Here is a 19,749-nt window from a genome sequence, read left to right as displayed (position 1 = left end):
GTAAAAGATAAAATTTTGAGTTGGAAAGTACAATCCCATTTGGACAACTGCATATATATGTGACAAAACCTAATGGATTCCATACGAAAAAGTTTGGAAGTCTCTCAAGCCTATGAAGAAACTGAGATATATGAAGACAGTACGGAAGTTTCCAAGTGATGAGCGGGATTGTAGAAAGCTAGATAAATAATGAACTTTACCTCTGAATCAGTACCTAAAGTGTACTTGAAGGTGAGATTTTTGGAAGGGTTACACATTAATGATGTGGATGCTTAACTGCATATTGTCAAACACAGTGGATGGCTTGGCCAGTGATACAGAAGGTGAGGTCATGATGGGGATTATAATGATACGTAACTGTTTAAAGCTTAAGTACTTAGTTTTTGTTACAGAGAGTGCATGGCTAGTAACAGAAATGTGTGATGCTCTTAAAGACATCTAGATGGATTTAAAGGATTAAGTTTTGGAGGAGTTGGGAAGAGTAAGAACTCATTATTCTGCAAAAAGAAAAATTTGAGCTACATAAAATGGAAAATCGTCACTTGGAAGATGTGACATACTGTCACTGGTGATAGGTATGTAAGGAGTAATGCAACTTATGTTTAACCTACTTGACTGGATCTGCAGCAGTGATTTGACTTTGATTTGTGGGAGTCAGTGGACTGCTTGGGAGAGCGCATGAAGAAAAGCAAGACTGTTGTTGGTACACCTGAGGTTGTTTTGTGTGCCAGATGGAGAAGTGCGATTTAATAAATAAATGTCTTTTAGCAAGAAACTAGAGAATAAAATATTTGTACTTTGAACCATTTGCTGGTCTCATAGTAGGCAACTCAGGGAACAAAAGGGATGCAATTTGGTGCTAAAAAGGAAAAAAGTTTTAGTTTATTAAAATACCATTTTAATATCTAAATATTAATATATAATATAATTAAATATAATAAATATTAATATAAAAATATATTAATTAAATATATAATTAATATATGTAAAATATTAATATATAAATATATAAAATATCAGTTTATTAAAATATCATTTCAGATGAGTCTGAAGAAGACACAAGTTTTATGTCTTAGGTGCAGAGAAAAATGGAACTGAGTTATCTTTGTATAAAATCTAACTTAAAATGTATTTTGAGTTAATTTCCAAAGGATGCCTTGCAGAAGGTGAAAGAAGGAATCAAACCCAATTGTGTAGCATTGTCTACATGCAGTACTGATGTTGCATCTAGTTTCATCTATTTGATAGAGACAACTTATAAATGTGTATTCCTGAAGAAACTATATTGCCACAGGTATTAATAGAATATCTGAAAGTACTAAAATAATTTTTCTCCTTGTTCTTTTCACTTTAAAACCATTGAAGATAGAATTTCAAGAAGTTGAAGACTTCTTGGCCCCAGGTTATGTTTATACAATGTAAGATGATGGTCATCAGAATTACAGGAAGATGCAAATAGTTGCAGTGTATATAGGATGTATTTACAGCTTGAGCTATTGTAATCTGGCTGCTAAGCATAAGTACCTTATAGCAGGTTCTGTAGTTACTCTAATTTCAGAGTAGAGAATGCGGAAGAGGAGATCTGAGGGTAGCCTTCTTCATAGCCCAATTATATTAAGACCCTTGGTTACAGAATATCTTTTATTTTAAAAACACTTCTTGCTGCTACAGTGGAAAGGTGAACACATTTTTCAGTTTAACCCCAGGTGCAGGACAAAAGCAGGAAACCTACACATTAAACAACAAATTCCCTTCTCCCATTCAGGAGGGAAAAGCAGTCTTTATCCTGTAGTGCTACCCTAGTGTGCTGGTATTGACTAGGGTAGAGTTTATTTTGTTTATAGTAGTTAGTATGGGGCTATATTTTGGGGTTGTGTTGGAAACTTTGTTGATAATCCAGGAATAGTTTCTATTATTGCTGAGGAGTGTTTACCCAGAGACCAGGCATCTTCTGCTTCTCACCCCTCCCCACCAGTAATGAGGCTGGGGGTACACAAGAATCTTGGAGGGTATGCGGTTGGGACAGCTGTTCCCAACTGACCAAAGGGATGTTCCATACCATGAGGTGTTTTGCTCATTTTATAAAGTGTGAATAAGAAGAGGACAAGGGGGTACTGGTACATCACGGCAGTGAACTAGCAACTGTGTAGAGCTTAGTTGCCAGCTGGGGTTTAACCATGACACCTGGGCATCAACAGAAGATCACAGAATGGATACAATTTAAATAAGTAAAGTATCAGGGTTTGTTGGCAGAAGTAGTAGCAGGGCCTACATATATCCAAGGGTGGTTTTTAGGCTGACTTCAGTAGTCCTGTGTGTCTATTGAACTTGGACTATAGTTTGAAAGCCTGCCTTCTTTAAGTGTAGAGGCTTTAGATTAATTCTGTTGAAAATGGAAGCTGAGCCTCCAGAGGACTATGAGACTTATCTATATTTTTGAGCTACTGCTTTGCACCTTTCTCTAAAAGATGTATCTTGGGCTTGTTTTGGATGGTGACTTTTCAACAGAAAGTGGATTTTTAAAAAATTTTCGGTGGATAAACTGCAAACAAAACATGAATGCAGGATGGCTTGTGTACAGCTAATTAAGAGGACTGGGACAAATGAATAAAACTTTTTAGAAAAAGTATGTCTGTAGTTTTTGTTTTGGTTTTTTGTGGTTTTTTTTTTTTTTTTTTTTTTTTTTTTTTTTTTTTTTTTTTTTTTTTTTTTTTTTTTTTCNCCACTGCTTGCTTGCTTGTGATTACACGTCACCTGCTTTATTCTACTTGTGTTGCAGTAAAAGATAAAATTTTGAGTTGGAAAGTACAATCCCATTTGGACAACTGCATATATATGTGACAAAACCTAATGGATTCCATACGAAAAAGTTTGGAAGTCTCTCAAGCCTATGAAGAAACTGAGATATATGAAGACAGTACGGAAGTTTCCAAGTGATGAGCGGGATTGTAGAAAGCTAGATAAATATGAACTTTACCTCTGAATCAGTACCTAAAGTGTACTTGAAGGTGAGATTTTTGGAAGGGTTACACATTAATGATGTGGATGCTTAACTGCATATTGTCAAACACAGTGGATGGCTTGGCCAGTGATACAGAAGGTGAGGTCATGATGGGGATTATAATGATACGTAACTGTTTAAAGCTTAAGTACTTAGTTTTTGTTACAGAGAGTGCATGGCTAGTAACAGAAATGTGTGATGCTCTTAAAGACATCTAGATGGATTTAAAGGATTAAGTTTTGGAGGAGTTGGGAAGAGTAAGAACTCATTATTTTGCAAAAAGAAAAATTTGAGCTACATAAAATGGAAAATCGTCACTTGGAAGATGTGACATACTGTCACTGGTGATAGGTATGTAAGGAGTAATGCAACTTATGTTTAACCTACTTGACTGGATCTGCAGCAGTGATTTGACTTTGATTTGTGGGAGTCAGTGGACTGCTTGGGAGAGCACATGAAGAAAAGCAAGACTGTTGTTGGTACACCTGAGGTTGTTTTGTGTGCCAGATGGAGAAGTGTGATTTAATAAATAAATGTCTTTTAGCAAGAAACTAGAGAATAAAATATTTGTACTTTGAACCATTTGCTGGTCTCATAGTAGGCAACTCAGGGAACAAAAGGGATGCAATTTGGTGCTAAAAAGGAAAAAAGTTTTAGTTTATTAAAATATCATTTTAATATATAAATATTAATATATATAATATAATTTAATACAATAAATATTAATATATAAAATATATTAATTAAATATATAATTAATATATATAAAAATATTAATATATAAATATATGAAATATCAGTTTATTAAAATATCATTTCAGATGAGTCTGAAGAAGACAAAAGTTTTATGTCTTAGGTGCAGAGAAAAATGGAACTGAGTTATCTTTGTATAAAATCTAACTTAAAATGTATTTTGAGTTAATTTCCAAAGGATGCCTTGCAGTAGGTGAAAGAAGGAATCAAACCCAATTGTGTAGCATTGTCTACATGCAGTACTGATGTTGCATCTAGTTTCATCTATTTGATAGAGACAACTTATAAATGTGTATTCCTGAAGAAACTATATTACCACAAGTATTAATAGAATATCTGAAAGTACTAAAATAATTTTTCTCCTTGTTCTTTTCACTTCAAAACCATTGAAGATAGAATTTCAAGAAGTTGAAGACTTCTTGGCCCCAGGTTATGTTTACACAATGTAAGATGATGGTCATCAGAATTACAGGAAGATGCAAATAGTTGCAGTGTATATAGGATGTATTTACAGCTTGAGCTATTGATAATCTGGCTGCTAAGCATAAGTACCTTATAGCAGGTTCTGTAGTTACTCTAATTTCAGAGTAGAGAATGCAGAAGAGGAGATCTGAGGGTAGCCTTCTTCATAGCCCAATTATATTAAGACCCTTGGTTACAGAATATCTTTTATTTTAAAAACACTTCTTGCTGCTACAGTGGAAAGGTGAACACATTTTTCAGTTTAAACCCCAGGTGCAGGACAAAAGCAGGAAACCTACACATTAAACAACAAATTCCCTTCTCCCATTCAGGAGGGAAAAGCAGTCTTTATCCTGTAGTGCTACCCTAGTGTGCTGGTATTGACTAGGGTAGAGTTTATTTTGTTTATAGTAGTTAGTATGGGGCTATATTTTGGGGTTGTGTTGGAAACTTTGTTGATAATCCAGGAATAGTTTCTATTATTGCTGAGGAGTGTTTACCCAGAGACCAGGCATCTTCTGCTTCTCACCCCTCCCCACCAGCAATGAGGCTGGGGGTGCACAAGAATCTTGGAGGGTATGCGGTTGGGACAGCTGTTCCCAACTGACCAAAGGGATGTTCCATACCATGAGGTGTTTTGCTCATTTTATAAAGTGTGAATAAGAAGAGGACAGGGGGGTACTGGTACATCACCACTGAGTGATGACGTGTGTCTTCCCAAGTAACCATTACTCATGATGGAACCCTGCTCTCCTGGAGATGGCTGAACACCTGCCTGCCCATGGGAAGTAGTGCATAAATACTGTAGTGTACTTTGCTTGTGTGTGTGGCTTTTGCTTTGGCTATTAAACTTGTCTTTATCTAAATTCACGAGTTTTATGCTTCTACTCTTCTGATTCTCTCTCCATCCAGAGGTCACGGCAGTGAACTAGCAACTGTGTAGAGCTTAGTTGCCAGCTGGGGTTTAACCATGACACCTGGGCATCAACAGAAGATCACAGAATGGATACAATTTAAATAAGTAAAGTATCAGGGTTTGTTGGCAGAAGTAGTAGCAGGGCCTACATATATCCAAGGGTTGTTTTTAGGCTGACTTCAGTAGTCCTGTGTGTCTATTGAACTTGGACTATAGTTTGAAAGCCTGCCTTCTTTAAGTGTAGAGGCTTTAGATTAATTCTGTTGAAAATGGAAGCTGAGCCTCCAGAGGACTGTGAGACTTATCTATATTTTTGAGCTACTGCTTTGCACCTTTCTCTAAAAGATGTATCTTGTGCTTGTTTTGGATGGTGATTTTTCAACAGAAAGTGGATTTTTAAAAAATTTTCGGTGGATAAACTGCAAACAAAACATGAATGCAGGATGGCTTGTGTACAGCTAATTAAGAGGACTGGGACAAATGAATAAAACTTTTTAGAAAAAGTATGTCTGTAGTTTTTGTTTTGGTTTTTTGTGGTTTGGTTTTTTGTGGTTTTTTTTTCTTTTTTTTTGATCAGAGTTTCTTCCCTACATGTTGGTCAGTATTCACTGTGCAGAGCACTATCCTTAGTGGCTTTCTTCAAAGCAATAATATATTGACGTCAGTTTTGGTTTTGTTTCTAATATGTTGTATTATTTTATGAAACAACAGAAGTCTGCTTTTATTTTCTTTTCCAGATTTCAAGGAAAAGAGAGTTTTAAAGCCTGAAGTTGCATTCTGTTTTCTAAGCAGGAATGTTGTTGCAAGTTCCCCTAGTGTAGGTTGTATTGCTTCCCAGATTGGAAGAGGCAGCACGAATGTTCCTTTCAGTAACATAAAAAAGAAACTGTATTTAGAAAAGTGTTTATAAGTGTGATTTTATGCATGTCTTCCTCATTACAGTGCTTTTTTATGAAGATGCACGTTAGTTTTTTGCTATTCAGTTCCATCAGCAGTAGTGTTGCTTGTGGACTGCTAAAGTTATTACTAAGGCACACAAAGACACATGGGGAGCTGTGTTCAAGTGGGACACATCATGTCCAGGGAGGTAGATGATGTATTTTCTGTAAGAATGAGTTAAAACTCTCTAGGAGAGAAATTTCTAAGCATAAAAGATCACATTGTAGGCCTGGTTATATTTTTCTGGGTGGGGGAAACAAGAGACAAAAGTTTTTTTGGTTTGCACTTTTTGGCTTTTGTTTAAAACAAACAAACAAAAAGACCTCAAACCAAACAAACCTATCAAACAATCAAAACCACTGGTGTGTTCAGGTGAATAGAGTTCTTAAACCTGTTTAAGGAATTTTATATTTCTTATGGGCTGGTGTAGGAAAGTGTTCCCCCTCCTGCTGTTAACTCTGGAAATATATCACTTTGGATTCACTTTCACGAGTTTCCCACCTCATAAGGAATGCTGGATAGAAGTGAGATTTCTGGTTTTAAAGGTAGTATTTCAAGAACATTGTATGAGAGATGGTCTTTCTATGTGTGTTCCTACAGTCTTCTTTAGCAGTCATCGGCTGATTGCTTGGGGGATGCACATAAAGTGGAGGTCGTGGACTTGTAAGAATGTGCTTTGAACTCTGAAGTCTAGTGTTACTGTTGCAGTTAGATGGCTTTGAGGTGTGTGAATCCAGGGGGACTGGAGCATTTTAAGTTTATCAGGCTTGGCTAATTTATGTACCTGTGACAGTTACATTGTATATCATAATGCCCATACAGACATAATCCTTGACGATCTAGGAGAGGGCTGTGAGCAGAGAAAGCCACTGTGTAGTACAGAAATTGGTTTTGTAGAGCAAAAGAAAACATGAACCTTCATTCTAGCAGTGATGATAGTCTTTGTGGGGAAGTCTCAGACTGTAGTTCTTCCTCAGCACATACCATTTTCTTGACTTAAAGGTGTAATAAAGAAAGCTGGCACACTGGTCAGTCCTCTTTTCTTGGAATTGCCCTTGGAACTGGTTGGCTTTTGCTTTGTGCTACATGAAGGTTTTTAACAGATCTAATGTTTTCACACTTTTGCAGTAATAGCCTTGTCAGCATGTTTTTACCATCGTTTGAGTTAGTGGCTTTGTGGGCCTGTAGAAATAACATGGAAGCTACTGGATAGCCACTAAAAAGTTATTTTAAAAAACCAGAGTTTAATGTAACTTATAATAACTTAACTAAGTCCAGAAACATGATAGATTTTTTTTTTTTTCAGCTATGGAAAGTAAACTCTATTTATTACACACAGGATAGGTGCAGTAAGAGGATTGCAGCTGAAAGTGCTCATACTCCCTTGTCTTGCCTGTGACCAAGACTAGTTGCTTCAGTAGCTGAGACTAGAAATGAGTATCTGTTACAGATTTAACTTTTGCTTTTCAGTATTAATATTTTTTAAAAAAATACTGGTGATATTTCTTGTTCAAAGACTTTTTTTTTTTTTCCAAACTATGATTAAAAACAAGAGCATAGATAGCCCATTAAGGTACTTTGTGAAAATGTAGGTATTCTGAGAAAGGAAGTTTGCTGCTTCTGTCCTTCCTAAGGCTGTAAATAGGCTGGGATCAGAACAGTGGATCTGTATTGAAGGTCATGGCAGTTTCAGTTTTCAGTAAAATTTGCTTCTCTGTCCTGTTAACCCTGTGATTACTTGGATGCTGTTTCTTTTAATAGGGTAACAGAGATCTAATGTTTGTGTATCGTGAATAAGGATGTGTCTTCTGCCAGGTTGTCAGATGATGTTGATGAGTTTCTGAAAAGGTATTGAGAGGCAGTTGCAAATTGTACAGTTGAAATTTTTGATTTACTAGTCAAACTTAAATTTCTTGTGAATGTGCGCTAAACTTTTAATTTCTTTTAATGTGTATGTAACACTTAATGAGACTAGCACTTAAAACTGTAATTATCTGTACACAGCTAATGCCTAATAGTTTTCAGACAATCTGTTCAAAGCCTCAGAGTGTTATACTATGCAAATAGTAATCTTGCTTTGAGTGGGATTTATAATTGTGGGTAATGGCATACTCAGAAGTAAGACTTCTCAGGACCTAATGTGATTTTTTTGAGGGTGGGATGTTAGAATATGCTAAATGTTTTAAGAACTTCATGGGAATTATAAATATAGTCAGATAAGCATATAAATTCCATAGAATTTATAGCAAAGAAACTACAGCAGGGAAAAAAGTGTTATTTTGGACTGGAGTTTTGAGACAAGTTCTGACATAAGGTAACAGAAATCCAGCTGAATTTTCACCAAGGATTGCTTTTATGCAGTGGCAAAGCCTGTTAGCTTCTCAGAATAGATAGATGTGAGTCATTAAAATAAATAAAATAATTTGCTGGTTGAATAAATGACTTCTAAGTATTTGCTTAAATTGTACTAGTTTAACTAAATGCTAATGCTAACTAGGTTGTTCCTTCTGAATTAGTGATGATGTGAAAGTTGTCCTTGACCGTGGCAGGGGAGTTTGGAACTAGATCTTTAAACTCCTTTCCAACCCAAACCATTCTATGTGTTTGGGTTTTTTGTGTGGTGTTTGTTTGTTTGTTTGTTTGTTTTTGTGTGTGTACCAGTCAGAATGCAGAATATATAAAGACTGAGAGCAGTAATGGTAGTGAGTCCTTAATGTTTAAAAATGTGTAAACTATTCTAAATAGTTGAAACTTTTCGGTGGGGTTTCTGGTGGTTTGTGGTTTTTTTTAGTTTAATCAGTAACAAAACACTTATTGAAGGCACTAGACCAATATGTTTTTGTTACTTTTAATCTTTAGCGCAAATTTTTTAAAAATGTTTTTTATTCTTATGTTCTGAAGTGACTGAAATGATGAAGCTATAAACAAAATTGAGTGTGCACACATTTATAAAATTTTTAGTGAAAACTGTCGTAATCATTAGGATAATCACAGTTATTGTTGAGAATGGTTTTGAAATTATAAATGTTATGAAATTACATTTTGGTGGTGTGTTTTGGTGGTACTGTATCATGATACAGTACATGGTTTTAACATTGTTTAGAGGATTGATGGACTGCAGTGGTTGTATGTATAACGTTTTAAGCGATTGACTATGACAGATGTCTGGTGCTTAAATAAATATTGTTCAATTTCTACTTGGAAAGTTAAATAGAAAAAGCAACCTGTTTACAGGTGCTGAGTTGATGGTCTGTTATTGCTCGAGTCTGTGTATATATATGTGTGTGTGTGTGTGTTTAATCCTGTTGCCTGCCTGCTCTTTCTGAAGTTTCAGTTTCTGAACACAACTGTGTGTTGGCATAAGGTATGAGTATTCTGTAAATTTGCTCTTAGTGCAATTGGAAATACAGTTATTAGAACAATTTGGATATACAATTTCTAGTGACCTAAAAAACTAAGTGGTTTTGCAAGTTGTCACTTACCTTGTTCGCAGAATTAAAGGGATGAAAAATTCTTTGCAGCTTTAGTTCTGTTGAAGTAATAATATGTTACTGGATAAGCATTATTCAGATCTATCTTGAGTGACAGAGCAGATACCATATTCCAGAAGATTTTATAACACAGATATTAATGTGGTTCTTAGATACAAAAGCTACTTTCATTTTAAACTGAGAGTGAAAACCAAGAAAAATATTACTGGTTCATCTGGTATAAGTTGCAGTGTTGAATAACTATACTACTGACTATACTACTTTCTGAAGGAGATGAAGTGGAATTAACCTTCCTTTAGACTAATCGCTATTTTAAAAAAGATAATTGTATATGATGGCTATATTTTAGAAGATAAACTAATGACTAGGAAAAAGATTTTCTTATAGAATTCTTGTAGATTAAGGTGCATTTCTGTTTGGTCTACATTCTGCTACAGTTGAAAAAACAGCCAAAAAAATCCCACCACCTCCCAAAATATTAACCCCAACCCCCCCTAGTTTATCCTAAATGAGACAGTTGTGGGCCAGAACTAATACTGCCAGTATGAATTTTGACTGTGCAAACTACAACAGTAAGAAGCTACGTTTTGTTTACTGTGCTGACAAGCATGTGTGTGTATTCTTAACTTTCAGTAGTTAAGAGATCAGGCCCTGTAATACAGTTATTAATGTAAATGGCTTCAAAATATATATTGGAACCTGTGAGTTTCTTGAAAACTTGTGTGCAAAGTGATAGGATTTGCGAGCTCTTTGTGATTAGGTTTGGTATGGGAACATCAGTCTTTGTAGCCCTGAACTGCCAACAACCTTTGTCCTTTATTTTACCTTCAGTAAAAAAGGGCGGGGGGTTGTGGTGGTTTGAAATAGGGAAGTAAATGAATGTTGGCTAATGGCCATGTCTTTTCCTAGAGCAAGAAAAAAAAAATCTTGGAAAGATAGATGAGATTGTGGACCTGGATTTGAATGATATGTGATGTTTTGTGAATTATTTATCAGAGCGAGCATTTTTGAAATGGCTAAAGCTCTGTTATATCAAAGGGAAGGAGAACGGTATGGTTGCCAAGAGGAGATTTTTACCAGATTCCACTAAAAGAATAATATTTCTTTTTAAACTATCTGTATTAAACTTTTAACTAGCAGTTAAGAAATGTCCAAACAATGCTACAAGTTGCATTTGGAGAGCTCTGGACCATTTTTCTGCTGCTGATTATTGGTATGTTTATGTTTGGGGTTTTTTTTGTTAATATTATTTTGCTCCAATGACATATCTGATAAAAGCAATATGAAGGTACAGATCTGCTGAATTATGATATCTTACTGGCAGGAATAATAAGTAATGTTATTTGGTCTGTATATGTTTTTAACAAGGGAAAAATCTTGCATATAAGTGGTATAACCCTTCCCACCTATAGAATTACAGATCTCATTCAATACCATCCTTCTAAAACTGACAAAGAACAATAATTTTTTTTTTTTTTAAGAATGGCTATTTTACAAAATTACCAGTTTTGTAATTTAAGCAATTTTTTTGTCTGGATAGCAATTTAATATTTTGGCTATCCATCTAATGCATAATGGAGGTCTTAGTAATATGAAGGAGTGCAGATGATGTTTGTTCCTATTAGTTATAAGAAGGTAATAGCAGTTCCCTTTTATAGTTAATGGAAGAGAACACACATCTCTATACTTACAAAACGTCTTCAGCTTTGTTTATCTTTTATGTCCATTCTTTGGGGTACACAGGTATGTCAGTATTTCCGTAACTGGACTGTGAAGAGTTGAACAGCGAGCACACCTTGGAGGACTAAGTTGTCAGAAAAAGAAGCATGCCTCGGAGTGTATTTATATGGAAGTGGTTGTAGGCTAGGGTAAGGATATGTGTGCTCCTCCTGGATGGGTAGGACAAATTTACCTTGCTAGTGATAGTGTTCTTCAGAGTCTGCTGCTTGACTTAAGATGATCATGAAGCTTAGTAACATGAAAGTAGTTTCAGTATTTCTGTATTATGTTGATATAAGGGCATATCTATGGAACTAATTCTGTCATGAGAATACCCTTAAAAACAGGCATTCCCCACTTCCCAGATCTGTAATGGAATAGAGATTTATAGGTCAAATGAAGATAGTCTGTCATCTTTCAAAGTATTACATCATAAAGTGGAAGTGTAAAATGAAGGTAAAACCAATAAATAATTACCCTGATATATAAAACTAACAGCATTGCTTACCTAAATCTGGAAACTATGAATGCAAAAGAAACCATTTTAATTTATGTGTTGTTGTGAGATGAGCTGCTAGAAGCCAGTTTGGGAAACTACTCTGTTATTTGAGTATCTCACCTGGGAGAAATAGTTGCATGTAATTTTGTTACAAACCGGCTTATAAATACTTCCACATAGTCATTAATACATTAATATTTTGGATGTTGCAGATAAGTAATTTCATTAAAGCTCTAAAATGTAATGCAGAAATTCTTGAATAAGTATCTAATCTCTGATAGTTTATTATGTAGTTGATTAGGAGGATGGGGAAATAAATTTGTATCAGTTCTGAAGTCCTTCTCTGTGTGTTGCTTCTGGACATTGCAAGATTTGTATGGGGTTTTATTACAAATGTGTAGCATAGCTGATGGGACTCAGCAGACTGGAATGGATAACCCTTGATCTATTGAATCCAGTGGTTTTACCCTAAAATGGTAGTTTGAGGGGGGCGATGTGAGTTGTATTGGATTTCCAATAATAAATTTCCAACTAATAAATTATGTCTTAAATATGGGAGTTTTTAATAAGTTTGTGTTCTTTCATAAAGGAACTGTATTCATCTGTAATAAAAACCGGTTTACATCTTGATCTTTGAGCACTATGACAATTGAAGAACAAGTGAATGTGTAATGGAGTTGAAATTGTGTGTGCAAGAATACTGTCACAAGTTGTAATTTTTTCTTGTTTTTGTTAACACTAGTCTTGTATTGGAGATGTTTATGTGTACTAATCCACATATGTACTTATGTGGATTAGTACACAGAGTTGCTTATTATGGGCCAACTTAAGGTTTACGAAATAAAATAATGTTTTTTATAAAAATATGAAATAAAACTTTGTTATTCTGAAGTTAGTAAAGGGCATATTTGTCTTCGTAATTAATATATGGTACAACAAAATACAAGGTAAAAGGCACTGAGGCTGGTGGGTTTTGGTTTGGTTTTTTTTTGCCAGCTAACTCTGTCTGTTTATTTTTAAATCTAGCCACGAGCTGATCCCATCCCGATATGTAGCTTTTGTTTGGGAACAAAAGAATCAAATCGTGAAAAAAAACCAGAAGAGCTGTTGTCTTGTGCAGACTGTGGCAGCAGTGGTAAGTTGGCTGAACTTACAAATACTAGAAATGTTCATGCTTAAGTATGTTTAAAAAAAACATTTTAAACTTGTGAGCCTCATCATGTGTTTGAACATACATAGATTGAGAACTGAAATGGGTGGGGTGGGGTGTGTGAAAGAAATTGGGGGGGGGTTGTTTTATTTTTTCTGGATTTTTGTCATCTGGATAACTAGGATAATTATAAATGAGAGTTGTGAATTCATCTTTAGGTTAAAGTACAGATCTGAGTAAATTAGTAGGGAAACCTCACTTGTGAAATACAGGAATTGTTTGAGATTTGTGTTGGCTCTGAGAACTCAGTTTTGCATTGTGATATCAAATGATATCAAGAATTTTGCTTGCACAGATTTGCAACATTTCAGAAAGTGAGGAGTAATCATAGTAATAAAGTGTAGCAGTCTTTGCTGCTGTGGATCTTGTGTATCAAGTTCATTTTGTTATAAGATTATTCTGTTACTCTAGGGGGAATTTGAACAATATTTCAAGTAACATACTAAAGTAGTTGGGCGCCTATTACTTGTCAGGCACAAGATAGTGACACTCTACTGATCGTGTGTACCTTGTTCCTGTGTGCAGCAGCAGCTCTTGTGAGTCTGTGTGGTTGTTCTTAATGCAGGTGCTTCCCCTAAAGTGAGCAATGAGGTTAGTTTGGAACATGAAATATTGTAGCACGCTTACTTTGTGCAGAGCTTGTTGCATGGGTGATACCAAGCATGTTCTTGGCCTGGATTATTGCTGGTTCACAGAGGGATTTGATAAGAAACATGGGTAAATTTCTACCACAACTCTATGCTGTAAAACTTTTTCTGAAGCACCTCTGTAGTTCTGGATATGAAAATTCTCTGGTCAGTTTACCAATTCTTCAAAAATCCTGTGTGGAAAATAGCTATGTTAGAAGAGGAGTTAACTGGTGTGGTTTGTCAGTTTAGGGCACTGCTTTTCTATAGCTGTGCCAGTAAAAATACTTTTGTTCCCAGAAGCTTACAGCTGCATTGATAGATAATTTTGGTAAAGCTTTGGAGTGTAGACTATCCCATCTCAGCTCAAGACAAAATAGTAGTGCTGCTTGAAGTCAGAGGCTGCAATACCCAAGTGCTTTGTGCTGCCCCTTTGTGCTGGCACCTCATATACAAACTCCCTTGAGGAACATGTAATTGAAGTGCATTAAGGTTAATCAGTTCTCCCTTCCAGTTCAGTGCAGAACTGTTACCAGCATATATGCCAGAATGAAGAAGAGGGAGGTGTTTGGGACGAACATGAGCAGAGAAGCAGTAGTGTCTCTGTAAGCCAGTGCTACTTCTGAGAAGGCTGGAAGTGAAAGTAGATTTTTGTTGTCTTTGAATTCGGAGCCCACGTGTATCATCATTTTGTAGGTGTGCTGAAGATCACTATCATAGTACCCAAGACAGACTACCAAAGTACTTGAGTAAAAACAAAACAGTACGGATAAAAATGTCTTTTCAGTTCATCAGGGTATGTTTTTGTCGATGTGCTTCTGAATCTGTCACCCCAGTAGTTACTTTGTATTTTAGCCAGTGTATTTTTTTAGTATATTTAAACCAATTATTACACTGTGAAGTAAGAAAATTACTTTTTCACCCCAGTATGCAACAGCAAACCTCATAGATTTTAAACTATCTTCCTTTAGTGCTTTATAGGTTTCCTGTATTTTCAAATCTGCTTTTGGATATTTGGAAAATTAATAGGATTTGTGCTTGGTTAGACTCTGGTGCATAGAGCTTACATTAATCAGGTGAGCTTAGATACCAGCTATTCTTCTGTTGTATAATAATCCCCTGGTGGGTCTGAGACACTTTAGAACTGGAAGTCTTGACTTTCATGGATCAGCTTCTATTTGAATTAACATCGATACATTCTCTCTGCCTCATTAAGACTAAATTATCTTTAATTAGTTCCTCAGATGTATTAGATATAAAGAATGAAATGTTGAGACTGCCAATCAGTTTGCTGGATGGTTAAACTTTAGCTACTGGTGCCTAACTAAAATAAAAACCAATCTCAATGCAATTTATAAATAACAAAACTTCACTCGAGTGGAGTTTTATTGTAATTGGATTTGTAATTTTGCACATTGGAGTGTATCTCAAAGCTGGTCTTGCTGTCTAACAAATAGAAAAGAAATTGCATGTTGTGCACAGCAAGCAAATTGTTCAGTTGATCAGAGATTAAATTGCAGTGCCTACTACTGGCATGTCTGTTTTCCTTTTTTGTTTTTGTGTCAAGTTGCTTTTGTCTTTTCAGGTAATGCTTCTGCATTCTGAAAGCAGAAACTAGCTGGATATCTGCATATTTTTGTGGTATTTGAGAGGATAAAGTATTTGTGTAGTGGAAATGACATGCATTGCCATGTCACTTTGCACAGAGCATTTTCTGAAAAAGATGAGGGATATCAGACATGAGAAAACAAATCTCATTACAAAAGTAGACATAGCTCCTCTTGGTTTTTGTTGTTTTGTGGGTTTTTTTTTTCTCCTACTACTTTTTCCCTATCTTTTGATTTTGAAAAATCAATACACTTGGAAACTGGAATCAAACTCTACTTCTGTTTTTCCAGTCAAGATGTGCAGAAGCAATTAAAGAGCCGCTGCTGCTGACAGATTTTTATGAGGCTGTTACATTGTAGAAAGAGTAGGGAAAAAAGTTGAGTGACTGGAGAACTATAATAAATATTTTTAAAGGGGGGAAAAATAGCTAATAGAATGCCTGTAGGTACTGTCCTTTCACATATTATCTTGAGAAGGCAGGAGGGTTACTGATCAAAGATGGGTAGGGGAAGCTGGAGAACAGAACAACAGAGATGCTGGACTCAGGTCAAGAGGAATAGGGACAGAAAATGTCTGAGTAGAACTGTGCAAAGACTGCTCTCCAAATGAGATTTAGGGTATGCTTTAGTAATAAGGGAATATATTATTGCTGTCTGTGTAAGGATGTTGGCTAGCTGGATAAAATGAAGTGATAAGAAACGTGCAGGTGGAAAAACAGAGTACATCCCCAAGGTAGGTGCTCTGACCATCTCTGATTGTAGCTAAAGTCTAAATAATAATAATGCTTTCTTCCTAAAACATTGTCAAACACAAATTGAGGTAGGTTTTTTGGTGTGAATATATTATACATTAGTTCCCAGCATTTGTGTCAAAGTTAAAAACAACTGGAGATATTAGCATAACTAATTTAGCATTGTACTTAATTGTAGTCACTGATTTAATGCTTGTTCTTTTTAAAGACTAGTTGTTTCATCAAATCCTTTAATGGATAAACAAGGCCTGACTTTGTGAGGAAGAAACAAAAGTGGGCAGGTTAAAGGAATTTTCTTCAGTCACAAAGGAATGACGTGTCCAGTTTTGACTGCTCACACCTATTTCTGCCACATCAGTGTATTGCAAATCTTAAACCTTTTCTAACAGGGATAGATAAGAATGAATTTTAAAGTGTTTAATTTTAAAATAAGCCTATATGTATTCCTGGTGGAAATTGCCAGCTTTCAAAGCTCTAAATTTTCAGTGATCTGCTAAGCTTGTGTGATACATTAAAATATTGATGCTGCTGAGGTTTAAAAGAAAGTCAAGTGATGGAACCAAGAAAAATTACCAGCTGAAGCACTTCAAACTAGTGCTGATAAATCCTGGCAGATTTATTAGCTTTTGGATATGGGAAAGATAGTGTGTTTTTTATTTCAGCTTAGATTAGTTAGAGCTGAAATACTGCAAATTTTGAAGGCCAAAACATGCTTTCCTTCAACTCTTTCAAATTTAGAGAAACTAACTGTAAAATGAATGAAGGGCATAGTAACTTTGTTTAATTGACTACAGAAATCTGTTAAGCTACAAACAGTGGTTAAACAGAGTTCCTTTTAAAAGAAACATGTATTGTTTATCACTTTGTGTCTGTGATGCATTACCCTGTACTTACTATTATTACATTTCCACGATGTCAATTTCTGTCTTAAATGAATAGTGTAAGTTTTATCAACTGTTAAAGATCAATACCATGTAGTGTTTTGAAATCTAAAAATTTCTGTGCTGGCTCTGTTCTATGCATACCTGGGAAAGACAGTGAAAGAATGTGGCAAATGTATAGTGATGGTTCCTATTTGCAGCCTTCCAGCTTCTAGTTACTTGTGGCTCAAGGACTTGGAGTTGCAGGCAAAAATCTTCATATTTAATACCAATAGAATTTTTTTTTTTTAATTTTTGTCCAATGATAAAATCTAGCACTGAAGGATATTAACAATTATATTAAGCTGTGTAACTGCTTGAATGAGAAATGCTACATTGGTAGATAATGGAGAAATAAAGTAACACAGTTATACCAGATCTGTGCAACCAGTGGTTACCAAACAGTGAGAATGTTTTAAATAAATAACTGAGAAGTATAAGCATAAGAATCATCCAAAGTTAAAATTTTAACTGCAACTTTCTTGCTCCTTGAAATAAATCACTTCATTGAGGGGTAGATAACTGGAATTAAATATACTTATATGGAAGTGATTGGCTTATGATTACACTTAATATGTTCATATAGTTAAGTCATGGTTGATGAAATAAGTCTTTCTTTGATATTGATTGCTAATATCAACCACTCTAGGGAGCTGTTTTTTTTTTTATTTCTTAGTTAAGCTTTATTGAAGGGAATAGTATCATTGAACTCACTATACAGTTACAGCATATCTGTCATGTTCAAGAAAAATAGTTATTTAAAGTGCATACTCAATTTTAATCACAAAAATTAGTTGATGTATCTTAAGCTGTATGCTAAGAATCAAATGGCAATGCTTTTCCAACATCTTTTGGTTTTGAAACTACTCTTTGAATTTATTACTGAATGCTCTTTACTAATAGATTATGTTCCTGCATTTTATTTTGAGAATAACAAAAAGTGGATTAAGACTTGGGTACGTGGAATAAAAGGAAGTTAAATCTGAAATTTGCACTTATTCAAGTGGCTTTTGCATTGCATCAGTTGTCTTTGCCTTTCATGCCTCAGTCCATTAGAAGACAAAAATAGCAAATGCTCGTGGATTAGACTGTGTTCTTGTTTGTGGTGTTTTAGCTCAGTCCTGAACTGAGAAACAGTTGCTGGAGAAAGTCTGACTCACCATGACTAGGCCATTACCTAGAAGAAAGCACGCATCCCAACTCTGACAGGGAGAAGAAAGCGCCTTTCATGTGCACCACATCGCTGCAGCCATCTATAAGTGCAGCATGGCATCAGGGATTCTTATCTCTGACAACTTGTGGGTTGATATTCTTGATAATCTCTGAATATAATACTGTCAAAAAGTGTTTCCCTGGGAAGGCTTATCCCTTCCTATTTAGCAGTGCTTTTATCTTTTCTGGATTAAGGGTACACTCTGAGGTTGTTGAAGACATGAAAAAATGACTACCAGTATTGCCTAAGGTGTTGTATGTGTTCAGTTGTCTGGTGCATTCTATTAATTGGAAAAGTCATGTGGGCCTTCAAGGCTACTGCGAAAAGAGGTTGGTCTTGCCAAGGAATAAAATGCAGTTTTGTGGGAGGTGGTAGTTCAACTACTCACAGCCCCCTCACCTCTTCAATTTTAAATCTTCCATTGCAATAAGCTTTTCTTGTACCAATTACCAGATTAATTTTTCCCCTTCTTATTGCTCTAAAATTGTACTTAGTATATAATAAAGTAATAAGTTGGAATGAAAAACACAGTTTAACTATGAAGTTTCTCTGGTAGATACTTCGTATATATAGAAAAATAATTTATATGGTTTTATCTAAAGATTTTCTCTGTTTATTTTGAGCTGATAAGAATGGGAGGGGGGTCAAGTTTGTAAGAGTGTTTTTTTCAGAACCAATGGCAGTTTAATATGCTATGGAAATAACCTAGTGAAAATACAAATTGAGTTTTAGGTGCTTGTGTAGACAATTCACAGGTTTCAGTTACAGTAGAAATCAATTTTGTACCTGTCTTTGTGAATGGATTTCATGGCAGTTACTCTGTATCTTTGTATGGAGTAGTAAGTGAGTTAAGTAATATGTAGCAAAATTCTGAAAGTAGCTGGTGCTTGCAAGGTTCTGATGGTGCTGGCTACATCCTGTTGAACTTAAAAATCAATCTAACCAATCTGAAATCTCAAGCTTTAAACATTTTGGTTTTTTTAGGACATCCATCATGTTTGAAATTCTGTCCTGAGTTAACAACAAATGTGAAGGCCTTGAGATGGCAGTGCATTGAATGCAAGACATGCAGTGCGTGTAGGATCCAAGGCAAAAATGCAGTAAGTTAGACTTGAGTGTTACCTGACTTTGTTTATAGTAGCTTTATAATTAGCACATGTGCAAATACAAATTATATATGTTCAACTTCAAGCAATGCTGTATTAAGTTTTTTTCCCTCTTCCTCTTTTCCCTCCCCTCATCCCTGCCCCCCTTCAGGATAACATGCTTTTTTGCGACTCCTGTGATAGAGGGTTCCACATGGAGTGCTGTGACCCACCACTATCCCGAATGCCAAAAGGTGATCGTAAAAATCCTTTCCACGAAAATAGTTCCATTTGCAGTCTTTTCTTATATTAAGTGACCAAAACCTCTTGAGTATGCTGATTTATGGGGTTTTGATTGGGGTTTTTTGTTTGCTTGTGTTTCTCGGGTTTTTTCAGGGGTTGTGTTTTTTTGTTTGTTTGGTTTTTTTTGGTTGTTTGTTTTTTTATGATAAACAGTATGATTTCATTCATGTCAAAGACAACGTTGTCATTATGTGAGGGCTTTTTTCCTCAGGAAAATAATGAAGGTGTGCATTTAGTTGACCAGATAAATTCA

The 19,749-nt window shown here is 35.4% G+C and overlaps 1 protein-coding gene across 6 annotated transcripts in view; it reads left to right on the top strand.

Annotated features, from left to right (window-relative positions):
- KAT6B (lysine acetyltransferase 6B) overlaps nucleotides 1-19,749 on the top strand; it is a 114,728-nt gene that overhangs the window by 46,548 nt on the left and 48,431 nt on the right. For all 6 annotated transcript variants that reach the window (XM_027896109.1, XM_027896108.1, XM_027896107.1 and 3 more), the window contains exons 3-5: nucleotides 12,807-12,915; nucleotides 19,093-19,208; nucleotides 19,366-19,447. In XM_027896109.1, coding sequence (XP_027751910.1) covers nucleotides 12,807-12,915; nucleotides 19,093-19,208; nucleotides 19,366-19,447 — 307 coding nt within the window. The remainder of the gene's footprint in view (nucleotides 1-12,806; nucleotides 12,916-19,092; nucleotides 19,209-19,365; nucleotides 19,448-19,749) is intronic.

This window comes from Empidonax traillii, unplaced genomic scaffold, assembly GCF_003031625.1.
Source record: "Empidonax traillii isolate 1590-97213 ecotype Southwest subspecies unplaced genomic scaffold, ASM303162v1 scaffold481:size658601, whole genome shotgun sequence".
Taxonomy (NCBI): Eukaryota; Metazoa; Chordata; class Aves; order Passeriformes; family Tyrannidae; genus Empidonax; species Empidonax traillii.
The sequence above is the reverse complement of the archived record's forward strand: the minus strand, read 5'-3'. Positions and strand labels throughout refer to the sequence as shown.